The sequence below is a fragment of the Pipistrellus hanaki genome, assembly GCF_964339955.1.
Source record: "Pipistrellus hanaki genome assembly, chromosome: 5".
Classification (NCBI taxonomy): Eukaryota; Metazoa; Chordata; class Mammalia; order Chiroptera; family Vespertilionidae; genus Pipistrellus; species Pipistrellus hanaki.
In genome coordinates, this window is record NC_140507.1 from 81,000,370 (window position 1) to 81,014,773 (window position 14,404).

Consider the following 14,404-nt stretch of genomic DNA (forward strand, 5'->3'; position numbering starts at 1 on the left):
ATCCTGCTGCCCGCCCCTCTGTCCCCGCCCTGCCCTCAGCACTTCCAAACCCTGGAGGAGACCCACCTGCGGCACATGAAGGCCCTGCTGGGCGCCTACGCCCACTCGGTGGAGGACACACACGTGCAGATCGGGCAGGTGAGCGGGGCCACGGGGGCAGGAAGGAGGGGGGGGTGCCCAACGAGAGGTCCCTGGCCTTGCCCCGTCACACACCCCGCCCGCTCTGCCCAGGTGCACGAGGAGTTTAAGCAAAACATCGAGAACATCAGCGTGGAGATGCTGCTGAGGAAGTTCGCGGAGAGCAAGGGCACAGGCCGGGAGAAGCCCGGTGAGTCGGGGCCGGGGGGCCGGCTGCAGGGAAAGAACGGGGTTCAGGCGGCAGGAGGCTTCTCTGGCTCTCCGTTTCCTCGTCAGAAACACGGGCTGGTGACAGGTCTCACTCCGCAGCCCTCAGAGGACGAGGCTTGGGGGCCTGATCTCACGTGTCGATCTAACACAGCCAGGTACCCGAGGGGCCACGAAGGCCAGACTCCGACGTTCAAACTTGACCCCAAAGGAGCCTTTGTGAGCAAAAGTCCAATCTGAACCCGCCCGGAGGCAGGGCCGGGGGAATGTGGAGAGCACGAGTGTGGGGTCGGGCCTGGGTTCGAGTCTTTTCTTTCCTGCTGGCTGTGAGAACCTGGATATGGGCCTTGGAGTCTCTGAGCCTCAGTTTCCTCATCTGTAAAGTGAGGGTGATACTGGTCCCCGGCCGATGGTGTGGGGATGCTCAGTGGTTGGATGCAGGTGGCAGGGGAGGGATAAGCCAGGCACAGGGGAGGAATTCGATCAGGCTGGTGCACAGTCTGTCCCTGAGTCTAGCCAAGCACTGGGGACCGTCCTTTCTCCCTCCGAGCTCCCCAGCTCAGCACCCCCTCCTGGTGGAGGCCCTCACTCTGGCCCTTCACTGGCTGCTCCTGCTCACACACCCTCCCTGGCTCCCCGTCTCCCTTAGGGGTGCCCCAGCTCCTCTGCCTGGCACTGGCCGCCCAGCCCATTGCATGGACTTGCGGTCCATCCCTGACCCTCCTACGTCCCACCCAGAAAAGCTGAGAGCAGAAACGACTCGGGCGTCACACCACACACACACACACACACACACACACACACACACCCTCCCCCCCGCCAGCCCGTCCCACAGTGGGAGCAGAGCCCTCGGCCCGCCCCACCCAGGACCGGCTCCGGGGCGGGTTCGAGTGTGGCCGGGGGTGTCCGGCTCCCCTCCCCAGGCCCGGGCTCCCTCCCTGCTGAGGGCTCCCTCCCTCTGTCTCAGGGCCTCTGGACTTCGAGGCATACAGCGCAGCCGCCCTGCAGGAAGGCAAGTACGTCTGGGCCTGGACGCCCAGGCTGGACCGCGGGGAAAAGGGGGGCAGAGCTGAACGGGGAGGGGGCACCCCCGGGGCTCAGCGGCACCCCTCTCCGTCCTCAGCCATGAAACGCCTGCGGGGAGCCAAGGCCTTTCGGCTCCCGGGACTGAGCCGGAGGGAGCGGGAGCCGCCTGCCGCTGTGTGAGGAAGCACCCCCCCCAACCCCCCCACCCCACCCCCACCTCCGGCCCGGACACCTCCTCCCGCCAGGCTGTCCCAGAAGCCCCTGCTCAGGGCAGCCCAGGAGCGTTCTGACCCCAGGCTAGGCACCGAGTGCCTCTGGCCAGGCTGGCTCAGTGCCACCTGGCCTGCCCGGTCCAGAAGGCTTCCTTCTGCCAAGGCTGGGCCAGGGCTGCCTGCCCTGACGCTCCCAGGATGAGCCCTGCCCAGGGCGGCCCAGGATTCCCCCCTCCGTCTAGGTTGGTCCTGCTGTTTCCTCACCTGGCCTCTCCCAGCCGTTCCCACTCTGCCAAGGCGAGCTGGGAGTCGCCTGCCCACACGGGCACCCACCCCTCCCTCTCTGGGCCGTGGCTCCCCTGACGAGCCCTGTCTGCCCTGCCCAGCTGGCCAGGATCCTTTCTTTTCCCAGACCAGCCCCTGCGCTCCATGTTCCCAGCAAGCCCTAGCTCCAGGGTTCCTCCCTTCCAGCTGTTGGAGGACTCCCCTCGCTTTGCCACCCCCAGATTCACTGTCCCTCGTCCCAGGCAGGCCCCGGGATCCCCACACCTGCAGGACCAGCTCAGGACGTTATAGCAATCTGGGCCCACCCCCTCGGCTGCCTTTTCCAGTGCTGGGGGCAAGGGCAGGGCAGATGGGGGATGGGGGGGGGGGGCTGATACCAATGTCTCTTTTCTTACCCGCAGAGATTCTCCGGAGCCTGACCCTCGGGTGAGTGCCAGCAGGGGTGTTTTTAGGTCTGGGGGGGGGGGGGGGGGCGCGAAGGGAGGCAGGGAGAAAGTCGAGGCTTAGAAGGGAAGAGTCTGACTCACCGCTTGTCTTCCAGGCATGTGCAGAAGTGGATGAAGAAGGTTTCACTGTCCGGCCTGATGTGACCCAGAACAATATCCTCCTGGCGCCCTCTGGGGGCAGCTGTGGGCATAGCAATGGGAAAGCTCTGCCCACAGTGACTTCGCTGCCATGAGCAGCCTTCTTGGTGCACGCCCTGCGGGGGGATCCTCTAGGGAGGACCCAGCAAAGACACCTGCCCTGTGGGCTCGGGGGTGGTCAAGAGGGAGACAGGAGGGGCTGGGTGACAATAGAGGAGAATCCGAGAGGGCTTCCTGGAAGAGGGGGTGCCAGTGTTGGGCTTAACAGTTGAATAGACTAGGATTTCACTAGTTAGGGCAGGTCACGCTGTGCCAAGGCTGGGATGGGGTCAGAGCAGGAGGTGGAGGGTGGTGTCAGGGCCCAGTGTGGAGGGTGAGGGGGTGCTGCAGGGCGGGAGCGGGAAGGGCTGTGGTCAGTTGAGGGCTGAGCGGGTGGACGCCCTGCCCTGGATCTGCTTGGCCCCTTGACTGAGGCCACGCACAGCGGAGCCCGCCCGCTTCTCCTCCAGCGACTCCGACTTCGACGACGAGGAGCCCCGCAAGTTCTACGTGCACATCAAGCCCGCCGCGGCCCGGGCCCCGGCCTGCAGCCCCGAGGCCGCCGCCGCGCAGCTCAGGGCCACGGCCGGCAGCCTCATCCTCCCGCCCGGCCCGGGGGTGAGGCCCGGGAGAGGCGCTTAGGGCGGGGGAGGTGCTCCGGGCGGGGGAGGTGCTCCGGGCGGGGGAGGCGCTCCGGGCGGGGGAGGCGCTCCGGGCGGGAGAGGTGCTCCGGGTGGGAGAGGAGGCGGGAGAGATGCTCCCGGGAGCGGTGCTCCGGGTGGGAGAGGTGCTCCGGGCGGGAGAGGTGTTCTGGGCGGGAGTGGTGCTCCGGTGGGAGCGGTGCTCCTGGTGGGAGCGGTGCTCGGGGTGGGAGAGGTGCTCCTGGGAGAGGTGCTCCGGGCGGGAGAGGTGCTCCCGGGAGAGGTGCTCCGGGCGGGAGAGGTGCTCCTGGGAGAGGTGCTCCGGGCGGGGGAGGTGCTCTGGGCGGGGGAGGTGCTCTGGGTGGGGGAGGTGCTCTGAGTGGGAGCGGTGCTCCCGGGAGAGGTGCTCCGGGTGGGAGAGGTGCTCCGGGCAGGGGAGGTGCTCCGGGCAGGGGAGGTGCTCTGAGTGGGAGCGGTGCTCCCGGGAGAGGTGCTCCGGGTGGGAGAGGTGCTCCTGGTGGGAGCGGTGCTCCGGGTGGGAGAGGAGGCGGGAGAGATGCTCCTGGGAGCGGTGCTTCGGTGGGAGCGGTGCTCCTGGTGGGAGCGGTGCTCGGGGTGGGAGAGGTGCTCGGGGTGGGAGAGGTGCTCCTGGGAGAGGTGCTCTGGGCAGAGGAGGTGCTCCTGGGAGAGGTGCTCCGGGCAGGGGAGGTGCTCCTGGGAGAGGTGCTCCGGGCGGGAGCGGTGCTCCCAGGAGAGGTGCTCCGGGCGGGAGAGGTGCTCCGGGCGGGGAAGGTGCTCCGGGTGGGAGAGGTGCTCGGGGTGGGAGAGGTGCTCCTGGGAGAGGTGCTCTGGGCAGAGGAGGTGCTCCTGGGAGAGGTGCTCCGGGCAGGGGAGGTGCTCCCGGGAGAGGTGCTCTGGGCGGGAGCGGTGCTCCCAGGAGAGGTGCTCCGGGCGGGAGAGGTGCTCCGGGCGGGGAAGGTGCTCCGGGTGGGAGAGGTGCTCCGGGCGGGAGAGGTGCTCCGGGGAGAGGTGCTCTGGACGGGAGCGGTGCTCCCAGGAGAGGTGCTCCCGGGAGAGGTGCTCCGGGCGGGGGAGGTGCTCTGGGCGGGGGAGGTGCTCCGGTGGGAGAGGTGCTCCGGGTGGGAAGGCACTCCGGGTGGGAGAGGTGCTCCTGGGAGAGGTGCTCCGGGCAGGGGAGGTGCTCTGGGCAGGGGAGGTGCTCCGGGTGGGAGAGGTGCTCCTGGGAGAGGTGCTCCGGGCGGGAGAGGTGCTCCGGGCAGGGGAGGTGCTCCGGGCAGGGGAGGTGCTCCGAGTGGGAGCGGTGCTCCCGGGAGAGGTGCTCCGGGTGGGAGAGGTGCTCCTGGTGGGAGCGGTGCTCGGGGTGGGAGAGGTGCTCGGGGTGGGATAGGTGCTCCTGGGAGAGGTGCTCCGGGCAGGGGAGGTGCTCCTGGGAGAGGTGCTCCAGGCGGGAGAGGTGCTCCAGGCAGGGGAGGTGCTCTGGGTGGGGGAGGTGCTCCCGGGAGAGGTGCTCCGGGCGGGGAAGGTGCTCCGGGCGGGAGAGGTGCTCCGGGCGGGAGAGGTGCTCCGGGGAGAGGTGCTCTGGACGGGAGCGGTGCTCCCAGGAGAGGTGCTCCCGGGAGAGGTGCTCCGGGCGGGGAAGGTGCTCCGGGCGGGAGAGGTGCTCCGGGCGGAAGAGGTGCTCCGGGGAGAGGTGCTCCTGGAAGAGGTGCTCCGGGCAGGGGAGGTGCTCCGGGCAGGGGAGGTGCTCCGGGCAGGGGAGGTGCTCCGAGTGGGAGTGGTGCTCCCGGGAGAGGTGCTCCGGGTTGGAAGGCACTCCGGGTGGGAGAGGTGCTCCCGGGAGAAGTTCTCTGGGTGGGAGTGGTGCTCCAGGTGGGAGCGGTGCTCCTGGTGGGAGCGGTGCTCGGGGCGGGGCCTGGGGGCCGGCTGGGGCTTCCGGCCTGACACCACCCCTCTGTCCACAGGGCACCATGAAACGCCATTCCTCACGTGAGTCGCCTGCTCTCTCTTTTTAAAAATATATTGTATTGATTTATTACAGAGAGGAGGAGAGAGGGATAGAGAGCTAGAAACATTGATGAGAGAGAAACATCGACCAGCTGCCTCCTGCACACCTCATACCGGGGATGTGCCCGCAACCAAGGTACATGCCCTTGACCGGAATCGAACCTGGGACCTTTCAGTCTGCAGACCGACGCTGTATCCACTGAGCCAAACCAGTTTCTGTTCTTCTTTAAGTTTGTTTTTTCAGTGATTGTTTAGAGAGGGGGGAGAGAGAAGCATCAGCGATGACAGGGAATCATTGATCGGCTGCCTCCTGCATGCCCCGTACCGGGGATGGAGCCCGTAAGCCGGGCATGTGCCCTGACCAGGAATCAAACCAATGACCTCTGAGCCACACCGGCCGGTGTTCAGGGGCCTTTGGTTTGGGTTGGGGCGGGGGGGTGGGGGGAGAGACAGGGGGAGAACCCGAGCACAGACTAGGCCTGAAGTGTTGGGTGGGTTCGCATCCCGGCTCTGCCCGGTCACTCGGGGCAGGCTGCTTACCCATTCTGGCACTCAGTCTCCCCTTCTGTCAAATGGGGTCATTATGAGGATTAACTGAGACCCAAAAGGGGTTTCTGGGAAAGAAGCCAGAACCTGAGAGAGCATGGCTCAGGTCCATGCCCCTCTCTGCCCGATGCCTGGCTGGGCAGCCTGAGCCTGCGGAGGAGGGCGCTGCAGGCAGGGGGCAGGCAGGCTCAGAGGGAGAGGCCCCTCTCTTGCAGGGGATGCTGCTGGGAAGCCGCAGAGGCCCCGATCGGCCCCGAGGGCCAGCAGGTGCGTTCCACGGGGTGGGGCGTCGCGTTAGCACGGTGGGCGGGTGGGGGCCACCCCCATCGTGTCTCTCCATCCGCCCCCCCCCCCCGGCTTCCTCCCTGTGTCTCTGTGGCCCCTTCTCTCACCCGGGCAGGGCGTTGAGGCTGTGCTGTTTTTTGAGAGACCACTCGGTGACTCATTGGGTAAACATGTGTTGAGCGCCTACTGTGTACTCATGCCAGTCTGGGTTCTGAGGATATCGGAGCAAGACAGGCCCTCCTTCTCAGCGTCACACCCTAGCGGCCCCGGTTTCAGGAATAACGAACAAGTTAGGGCGCAGTCACCACTTCCGCGTGTTCTGACGAAACCAAAGCCAGCGGTGCGACGGACGAGAGAAGTGGCAGCTTCAGCCGGGCTGGCAGGGGAGGGCCTCTGGGGTTGCAGGGAGGACGGCCTTGAGCGGAGCCCTGAGGAGAAGCAGGAGTGGCCCCGGGGAGGCCCGGGAGGACGGAGGCCACACTGAGCAGCACGTGCAAAGGCCCTGGGGTGAGCGGAGGCGCGGGAACAGCAGAGCAGCCCCTCTTGCCCGCTCGGTCCCCAGCTGCACAGAGAAGCTGCAGTCCGAGGAGCCGGGTCCCAAGAACCTCTTCGGGCCGCCCCTGGAGTCAGCCTTTGACCACGAAGATTTTACAGGTAACGGGGGTGAGGCTCCCTCCCGGGAGCGTGGATGGGCCAGCGGTGGCTGGCTGGAGTCATTGCAAGCACGGTGGCTCGCTGGGCAGGAGGGCGGGTGCTGGGGTCCTTTGTGGGCCAAGGGGAAGTTCTGGGGGCGGGGCCGATGTGAGGGGCGGGCCCACAGCATGGCAGGGAGAGCAGAGAGAAGGGAAGCCTCTTGGGGGAGATGGGTGACGGCGGGAGGGGGGGAGGCGTCAGTGGAGAGGGAAGTGACCCTCGGCATGGCCTGGGTGGGGTGGGGGCCCCTGGGCGTGGGCAGGGCCTGGAGCTGGTCGCCCCGTGTCTCCCCAGGCTCCAGCAGTCTCGGCTTCACCTCCAGCCCCTCGCCGTTCTCCTCCTCGTCCCCGGAGAACGTGGAAGACTCCGGCCTGGACTCGCCGTCCCACGCAGCACCCGGCCCCTTCCCCGATTCCTGGGTCCTCCGCCCGGGCACCCCGCAGAGCCCGCCCACCTGCCGGCCGCAGCCCCCCGAGGCCAGGGGAGCACTGTCCCTGCTGCCCTCCGACTCGCCGCTGCCCCTGGCGGCGTCCCCGGGCCCCTGGGGGCTGGAGGCCGTGGCTGGAGGCGGTGAGTCCCGCAGCGGGAGCCGTGATGGAAGCTGTGGGAGGAGGGAGCACCGGCCATCGGTGCTGGGGGCAGAGCTGAGGGGGCGGCTGGCGGAGACCTCACCCTGGCCAGGGCAGCAACGAGATGGGTTAACAAGGTGGGAGGTGGCCGGTGAGGGCTCCCAGGGGCAGGGGCCTCTCTGAGGAGGGACAGCTGAGCTGTGACATGATGGAGGCGAGGTGAAGCCATAGGGATGAGGGGAAGGGGTTCCCAGCAGAGGGTTATAGGGGTGGTAGCAGGCTAGGCCCCTTGACCAGTGGGGACGCTGGTGTGGCCAGAACAGAGTGATGGCAGGGAGGCGGGGAGAGGGAAGATGTCAGCAAGGAGATGGGCCCAGGCACGGGGAGGCGCCCGGGCAGGAGAGGAACGGGGAGGGTCCGAGGCTGAGCGGAGGCGGGGCCGGGGGCGGGAGGACAAGAGCAGGCAGGAGTGGGTGCTGGCTGGTCACACGCGGAGAGTGGGGTCCCCTTGGCGTTTAGAGAAACGGCTGTGACCACGTGAGGTCCCCAGCAGTGGTAACGGGGTGCCAGGCAGAGGCCACGGTCAGAGAAAGACCCTGATGGCAGCCGCGTCACGGGAGGGCCTGGGGAGTGAGTGCAGACGGGCTGAGTTGTCAGAGCTCACTGTGGGACAGGGATTCTCGGCCAGCTGTGCGGCCCAGGGCACTCAGCACCTCACCACCGCTGGCGACTGTCCCGCTGGGGGACGGGGACAGGGGCGCTGTCCAGCACCTGCTGCACAGAGGATGCCCGACCTCAGAAACCGCCCGTGGTGTCCGCGAGCTGCTGAGGAGCCTGGAGGGAGAGGCACAGGCCGGGGCGGGGGGGTGGGCAAGCGTTTGCAGCTGGAGCCGAGCAGGGGCTGCTGGGAGGCAGGAGAGCAAGGGGACCCTGGGTGGGACACCATGACTAGTTCCCTTAGCAGGTGAGGCTCAGACGCGGGCTAGGGAGGAGGCCCCTGCTGTCCTCTCAGCGGGTTGCAGCCATGGAATTGCTGGAAGTTAGAGGAAAACACTCTTCCAAATCCCGCCCCCCCCCCCCCCCCCCCCCCCGGGAGCGGACCTGCCTCCCAAGCGCCCGGCCCGTGGCAGGGAGCGCCTCTCTCATTCGGCCACCATTGGGGGTCAGGGCTGTGCACGGCGTCTGCAGTCCTATCCGGCACCTTCTCCGAAGCCCCAGGGCTTCCGGCCATGCAGGGGGCTCCCCGCCATCCGTCTGGCTCCCCGTGTTTGACCGAGCCCCTCCCCTGGGGCGGCCCGGGAGGCCCGGGGCAGCCTCTCAGCCACGTCCTTCTCACACTCGCTCCCCAGACCCAGTGGCCGGACCTGCGGACCTCGCGGCCACGGAGGGCCCGGCGGCCCCGCCCCGGCGGCCCCGCTCCCGGAAGGTGTCCTGCGCCCTCGGGAGCAGCAACGGGGACCTGGTAGGCCGAGGGGGCGTGGCCAGCGCCGGGCCGGGGCGCCGCCCGCCCGGGTCAGCATCGGACACGCTCCAGGCGCGCCCACAGCCCAGCCTGTCTCCTTCCCTTCCAGTCCCATCCTCTGAGCTCCTCCCCGCTGGGCTCCTCCGTCCCCGGCGCCTCCGTCCCCGGCGCCGCCCCAGAGCGCTCCAGCGTCTCCGCCCAGACCCAGACGGGACACGGTAGGTGCTGTGGGCTTGGGCTTCCCCTGCTCGGCCTGGAGGAGGGGCAGGGGCTGTGATCCCGCAGAGACCCTGTTGGCAGAGGGCAGGTTCTGGAGCCTGAACCTGTCCTCACGCTCTCTGTCTGCCCTTCATTCCCCCCCAGGAATCTCCCGGGGCCCCAGCCCTGTGGTCCTGGGCTCCCAGGATGCCCTGCCCGTGGCCACCGTCTTCACCGAGTATGTCCATGCCTACTTCCGCGGCCACAGCCCCAGGTATGCCGAGCCGGGGAGCGCGTGGACAGTGAGGGGCAGATGGGGCTCCGGGGGCCGCGTGTCTGGGTTCTAGCCCGTGTGGCTCAGTGGATAGAGCCCCTGGTGTGTTTCGGGATCCGCCTTACCACGGAGGGGCCTTACCCACGCAGCTGAGCCGCCAGGCCCCTCCTTAAGGGCAGTGGAGCGGCGGAGGGGGCTGGATCAGGGCGAGGCAGTATTGCTGCCGCTGTGCAGGGGACCTCCTCTGAGCTGCTGTGGGCCCCAGCCTGAGGGAGGCCAGGCCTGTGGAGGAGGTGGGTAAAGGGTGAATTGAGGGACCAGGGATCGTCGGAAAGCGGGGGTGGGGGGGGGGGGTGTCCAGAAGAAAAGAACCAGAGAGGAAGACAGCATTAGACCCAAAACCCACATGCAGACAATTATAAACGGGGTTTCTGCTGTGAGCTTCCTGGTGGCCTGGGGGAAAAGGGAATGAGGGAGAGGTGTTCCCGCCTCCTCAGCCCCATGTGCCTGCTTCCTGGAGCCTGGGTTGCTGCTGTGCAGACAGGGTCACATGGGAGGAGGTCGGGTAAGGATGCTGGGTGTGCTCGGGGCCTGGCTGCCTCTGCAGACCCAGGAAGCCAGCCCCGGAGAGAGGGGAGGAGGAGGGGCCGGCAGAGCCGGAGCCAACGCCCGGTCCCTTCACCTATCACCCAGCTGCCTGGCGCGAGTGACCGGGGAGCTGACCATGACCTTCCCGGCTGGCATTGTGCGCGTGTTCAGCGGGACCCCGCCCCCGCCCGTCCTCAGCTTCCGCCTGGTGCACACCGCCCCCATCGAGCACTTCCAGCCCAACGCCGAGCTGCTCTTCAGGTGCGGCTGGGGGGGGGGGGCAGGAACAGGGGCCCCGGAGGCTGGTGGGGGCCAGGAGCGCCCCAGCCGCAAACCTCTCCTCTGCCCCCAGGATCTGCTGTGTGTCCCTGGGCAAGTCCCCCCCCCCCCTCTGGACCTCATTTTCCTGCCTCCTCCCCACCCCCACCCCCACCCCCACACCCCACTTTGCTGGGCCAAGGTGACCTGGGAAATCAGCACCCTTAGGAAGCCCCTGGGGTGGTGGGGAGCTGGGAACCCTGAGAAGGCTTCCTCCGAGGGTGGGGGTGATTGTCCCCGGTCTCTGCAGTGACCCCTCCCAGAGCGACCCTGAGACCAAAGACTTCTGGCTCAACATGACGGCCCTGACCGAGGCCCTGCAGCGCCAGGCGGAGCAGAACCCAGCCGCCTCCTACTACAACCTGGTGCTGCTGCGGTACCAGGTGGGCTGGGTGGACAGGGCGCGGTGGGCAGAGGGGAGGGCGGGGACGGGGGTATGGAGAAGATGGGGAGGGCCGAGGGAGCAGGGGAGGGATGATGGGAGCATAGGGAGGGCAGAGGGTACATGGTGGCCAGATGGGCACTGTAGGGAGCCAGGCCCCCACAGCGCATTCGGTATCATTCTGGGAATTAGAAGTGTCCTCCCCAGGCCCCTGCTCCAGACTTTATTAGAATGAGGCCCTCTCGCGCCCTCTGCTGGACGTGTGGTGTAATGCAGACTCCTATCTGCGAAGTCTCCAGAAAAGGGTCTCTCTGGGGGTGGCCTATGCAATCTGGACCGGAGCTGGTGGTAGTGCCCAGGGTGGTGGGACAGGATGGCCCACGCTCCGTCCTCTCTCTTCCTAGTTCTCCCGCCCGGGCCCCCAGTCGGTGCCTCTGCAGCTGAGCGCCCACTGGCGGTGTGAGGCGACCCTCACTCAGGTCTCGGTGGAGTACAGCTACCGGCCCGGCGCCACGGCTGTGCCCACGCCGCTCACCAACGTCCAGATCCTGCTGCCTGTGGGGGAGCCTGTGACCAACGTCTGCCTGCAGCCGGCGGCCACATGGTGAGGGCGTGTGGAAGGCCGAGGGAGGCTCAGCAGTGCCCCTGAACCCCCCAACTTTCCTCTTGAGGAAGCAACTAAAGGACCCACCCTGGACCTGGCTGTACGCTGGCCAGTCAGGTTCAGAGCTGGGCTGGTGGAAGGAATGAGGATGAGAGGAACACAGACTAGAGTGGGGGGTGTCAGGAAGTCTTCCTAAGGAGGGGGTATTCTAAATAGGGCTTTGAGGTACGAGTAGGAGTTTGCAAGATGGAGATGGACACCCCAGGCAGAGAGACACAGGGTTGTGAGTTCCATGTGAGTTCCAGAGTTGTGAGCTCGAACCACCTACAGCGGGGGTGCTGTTATCAAACAGGGATGATACCTGACAGGAGAGCTTCCTCCGTGTCAGGCGTGTTCCGTGGCCGCAGCACGCACCGATTGGCTTAAGGCTCTTAGCAATCCCTCCGGGTGTGGCCTGCCGTCATCTCTATTTATGGATGGGGAACCTGAGGCAAAGGGAGGCTAAACTGCTTAGCTAAGATCACACCAGGATTTGAATCCAGCTCCCATGCTGCCTTGGTGTTGTATAAAGTATAGAACCTGTCACAAAGAAGCCAGACTTACGGGACCAAATGCATCCTCTAAAAATGCTGCAAGGCTGTGGGGCCCTCAGGACCAGCTGCTCCGCACCCCACCCCTGCCTCACAGATGGGGAAGTGGAGGCAGGGGCGGGGACCTGGCTCACTCCGGTCACATCACTGAGAGGAAGCTGAGCTGGGACCCTGGGTTCTACGTGTTCTCTCTGGGGCTGACCTGACCGAGCTTCTCTTGACGCCAGGAACTTGGAGGAGAAGCGGTTCCTATGGAAGCTTCCAGATGTGTCCGAGGCAGGGGGTGAGTAGTGGTTGTGCATCAGGACTCGGGGGTCTCAGGTGGGAGGACTTATTTAAACTGGGGGAGAATCAGGGATGTGCCAGGCTGGGAGGGCTTTGACAGAGCTGAAGGAGAGGCATCCTGGGAGTGGGCACAGCAGGTGCAAAGGCCCTGAGGCAGGACCGCTTTACAAACAACACACAGTCTTGTAGAGCCAGAGAAAGTGGGTGCAGCCCTAACCGGTTTTGCTCAGTGGGTAGAGCATTGGCCTGCAGACTAAAGAGTCCCAGGTTCCATTCTGGTCAAGGGCATGTACCTTGATTGCGGGCACATCCCCAGTAGGGAGTGTGCAGGAGGCAGCTAACCTCATTGATGTTTCTAACTCTCCCTCTCCCTTCCTCTCTGTAAAAAATATCAATAAAATACATTTATTTTTTTAAGTGGGTGCAGGGGCCCAAGAGGAGGTCGGAGGGTAGAGGCCACAAATCAAAGCAGGGCGAAGGCAGAGTCTGGGTCACGGGGGGCCGGGGGCCAGGGCTGGGACCCAGCTGACCTCGGGCCTCCCCAGGCTCTGGCCGCCTGTCTGCCAGCTGGGAGCCCTGCTCGGGGCCCAGCACGCCCAGCCCGGTGGCCGCTCAGTTCACCAGCGAAGGGGCCACTCTGTCCGGCGTGGACCTGGAGCTGGTGGGCAGTGGCTACCGCATGTCGCTGGTGAAGAGAAGGTTCGCCACAGGTACGTACCGCCCCCACCACCCCCACCGCCCCCGCCTTCCTGGGAGCCAGGCCTCGCTGTGGCCGGGATGCAGGGGTGGGGGGGCATTGTGGGTTATTTGGGAAGGACGGGTGGGTGTCAGGTCTGGAGACCCAGTGTGGGGAGGTCACAGACAGGGCAGGTGGCCAGGGCCCAGTGGGAGGGGTCAAGAAGGAAGATGAATGTGTGTGGGCCTTCCCCTGGAGGGGGGTGGGGGGGTCTTGCAAGGATCCAAGGCTCGCAGCCAGAAACACCACTGCACCAGCACCCTCGCCCTGTTCTCCTGCCCCCACTGGGGGCTGCTGGGGTCCGTGGGGCAGTGAGTTAAGGGGTATTTTGAGAAGGATTGGGGGATCCCTGGGTAGGGACAAGTGACCCTCCTACCATTCACGGTCCCACCCCCACAGGGATGTACCTGGTGAGCGGCTGAGCCCGGGAGGCTGAGCGGCCCACGGGCCCCAGCTCTGCGGAGTCCTGGTGCTTGGTAACTGCTCCCTGCCTGCCTGCCGGATCCTGGGGTCCCGACCCGGCCTCCTCCGAGGCCCGGACTCCGGGGAGAGGAGCCCCACGCCCAGCCTGGCGGAGCCCGAGAGTCACGTCCGCTCATACCAGCTCCCACACAGGTCCTCGGACTTTTAGTGTTCTTTTGAATAAACACTTTATTTTCTAATGAAATAATTGACCCGCTCCTGGGAGTTTCCTTTCCATCGCCAGAGAGGAGAGGGAGAGAAGACGGATGCGTGGGGGGAGGTCTAACACCCCTAACGCTCCCCATCACCCACCCACCCGCTTGCTCCCCCTGTGTTGAGAGATCCTAGGGCAGAAAAAGCCAACCATGGATACCCCAGCCCCATGGACACCTCCAGTTCCACGGGCTCAGAGCTGGGCTGGTGGAAGGAATGAGGACAAGAGGAACACAGACTAGAATATCCCCCTCCTTAGGAAGTCTTCCTGACACGGCTGTGTGTGTCAGGAAGACTTCCTAAGGAGGGGGATATTCTAAATAGGGCTTTGAGGTATGAGTAGGAGTTTGCAAGATGGGGATGGACATCCCAGCAGAGAGACACAGACTTGTGAGTTCCATGAGGAAGCAATTAGCCAGTCTATGGATATTAACTGAGTATCTATTGTGTGTCAGGCAGTAAGGAGCCAACAGTCAGTGTGCAGGAGAAAGCTCCTGTCCCCCAGCTCATGCAGCTGTGAGCCTAGGTTTAGAGCGACCTGCCTGGGCCTCAGTGTCCTCATCTGGGTGGCTGAGGGGAGGTCGCACACTGTTTCAAGACCCTGGCGCAGCGGGAGCACCCGGCAGTGCCAGCAGGTGGGCAAGGAGCAGCCTGATGGGGCCAGGCCAGGCACGGTCACCAACACACTTTGGTGGGGAGCAGATCTGAGCTCAGTGCCAAGTCCTGGGTCCGGATGGACAGGGGAGGATCCTGAGTGCCTGACCTTGAGGCTGTGCAGATCCCAGGGACCAAGCCAGGCCAGGGGAGCTCAGGAAGCAGGAAGTGGGGTTTGGGCCTGTGGTCTCTGCTCTTCCCACCCCGTCTTCCAAAGAGAGGAGGGTTGGCTGTGCCTCAGCTTCCTCATCTGGGAAGTGGGGGGAAAGCCTCCAGTAGGGAGCAATGTGTGTGCTCTCGTTGCCTCCGTCCCTACAAAAGGGTGTCTCTGCTGGTGCTCTATGGCTGAGGGGCTGGAGTGTCATCTCCAGGCCGCAGCCCCCTGCGT

The 14,404-nt window shown here is 65.7% G+C and overlaps 1 protein-coding gene across 6 annotated transcripts in view; it reads left to right on the forward strand.

Annotated features, from left to right (window-relative positions):
- FCHO1 (FCH and mu domain containing endocytic adaptor 1) overlaps positions 1 to 13,358 on the forward strand; it is a 30,066-nt gene extending 16,708 nt beyond the window's left edge. For 5 of the 6 annotated variants that reach the window (XM_084885872.1, XM_084885868.1, XM_084885871.1 and 2 more), the window contains 20 exons: positions 40 to 138; positions 232 to 328; positions 1,313 to 1,357; positions 1,469 to 1,547; positions 2,270 to 2,294; positions 2,410 to 2,467; positions 2,931 to 3,109; positions 5,115 to 5,139; positions 5,919 to 5,970; positions 6,551 to 6,642; positions 6,976 to 7,251; positions 8,600 to 8,712; positions 8,822 to 8,930; positions 9,076 to 9,184; positions 9,878 to 10,033; positions 10,341 to 10,473; positions 10,877 to 11,076; positions 11,894 to 11,949; positions 12,497 to 12,661; positions 13,087 to 13,358. In XM_084885872.1, coding sequence (XP_084741998.1) covers positions 40 to 138; positions 232 to 328; positions 1,313 to 1,357; positions 1,469 to 1,547; positions 2,270 to 2,294; positions 2,410 to 2,467; positions 2,931 to 3,109; positions 5,115 to 5,139; positions 5,919 to 5,970; positions 6,551 to 6,642; positions 6,976 to 7,251; positions 8,600 to 8,712; positions 8,822 to 8,930; positions 9,076 to 9,184; positions 9,878 to 10,033; positions 10,341 to 10,473; positions 10,877 to 11,076; positions 11,894 to 11,949; positions 12,497 to 12,661; positions 13,087 to 13,109 — 2,091 coding nt within the window. In that variant the 3' untranslated portion in view covers positions 13,110 to 13,358. The remainder of the gene's footprint in view (positions 1 to 39; positions 139 to 231; positions 329 to 1,312; positions 1,358 to 1,468; positions 1,548 to 2,269; positions 2,295 to 2,409; positions 2,468 to 2,930; positions 3,110 to 5,114; positions 5,140 to 5,918; positions 5,971 to 6,550; positions 6,643 to 6,975; positions 7,252 to 8,599; positions 8,713 to 8,821; positions 8,931 to 9,075; positions 9,185 to 9,877; positions 10,034 to 10,340; positions 10,474 to 10,876; positions 11,077 to 11,893; positions 11,950 to 12,496; positions 12,662 to 13,086) is intronic. The other variant, XM_084885873.1, reaches the window with a different exon arrangement.
- The last annotated feature ends 1,046 nt before the right edge of the window (positions 13,359 to 14,404 follow it).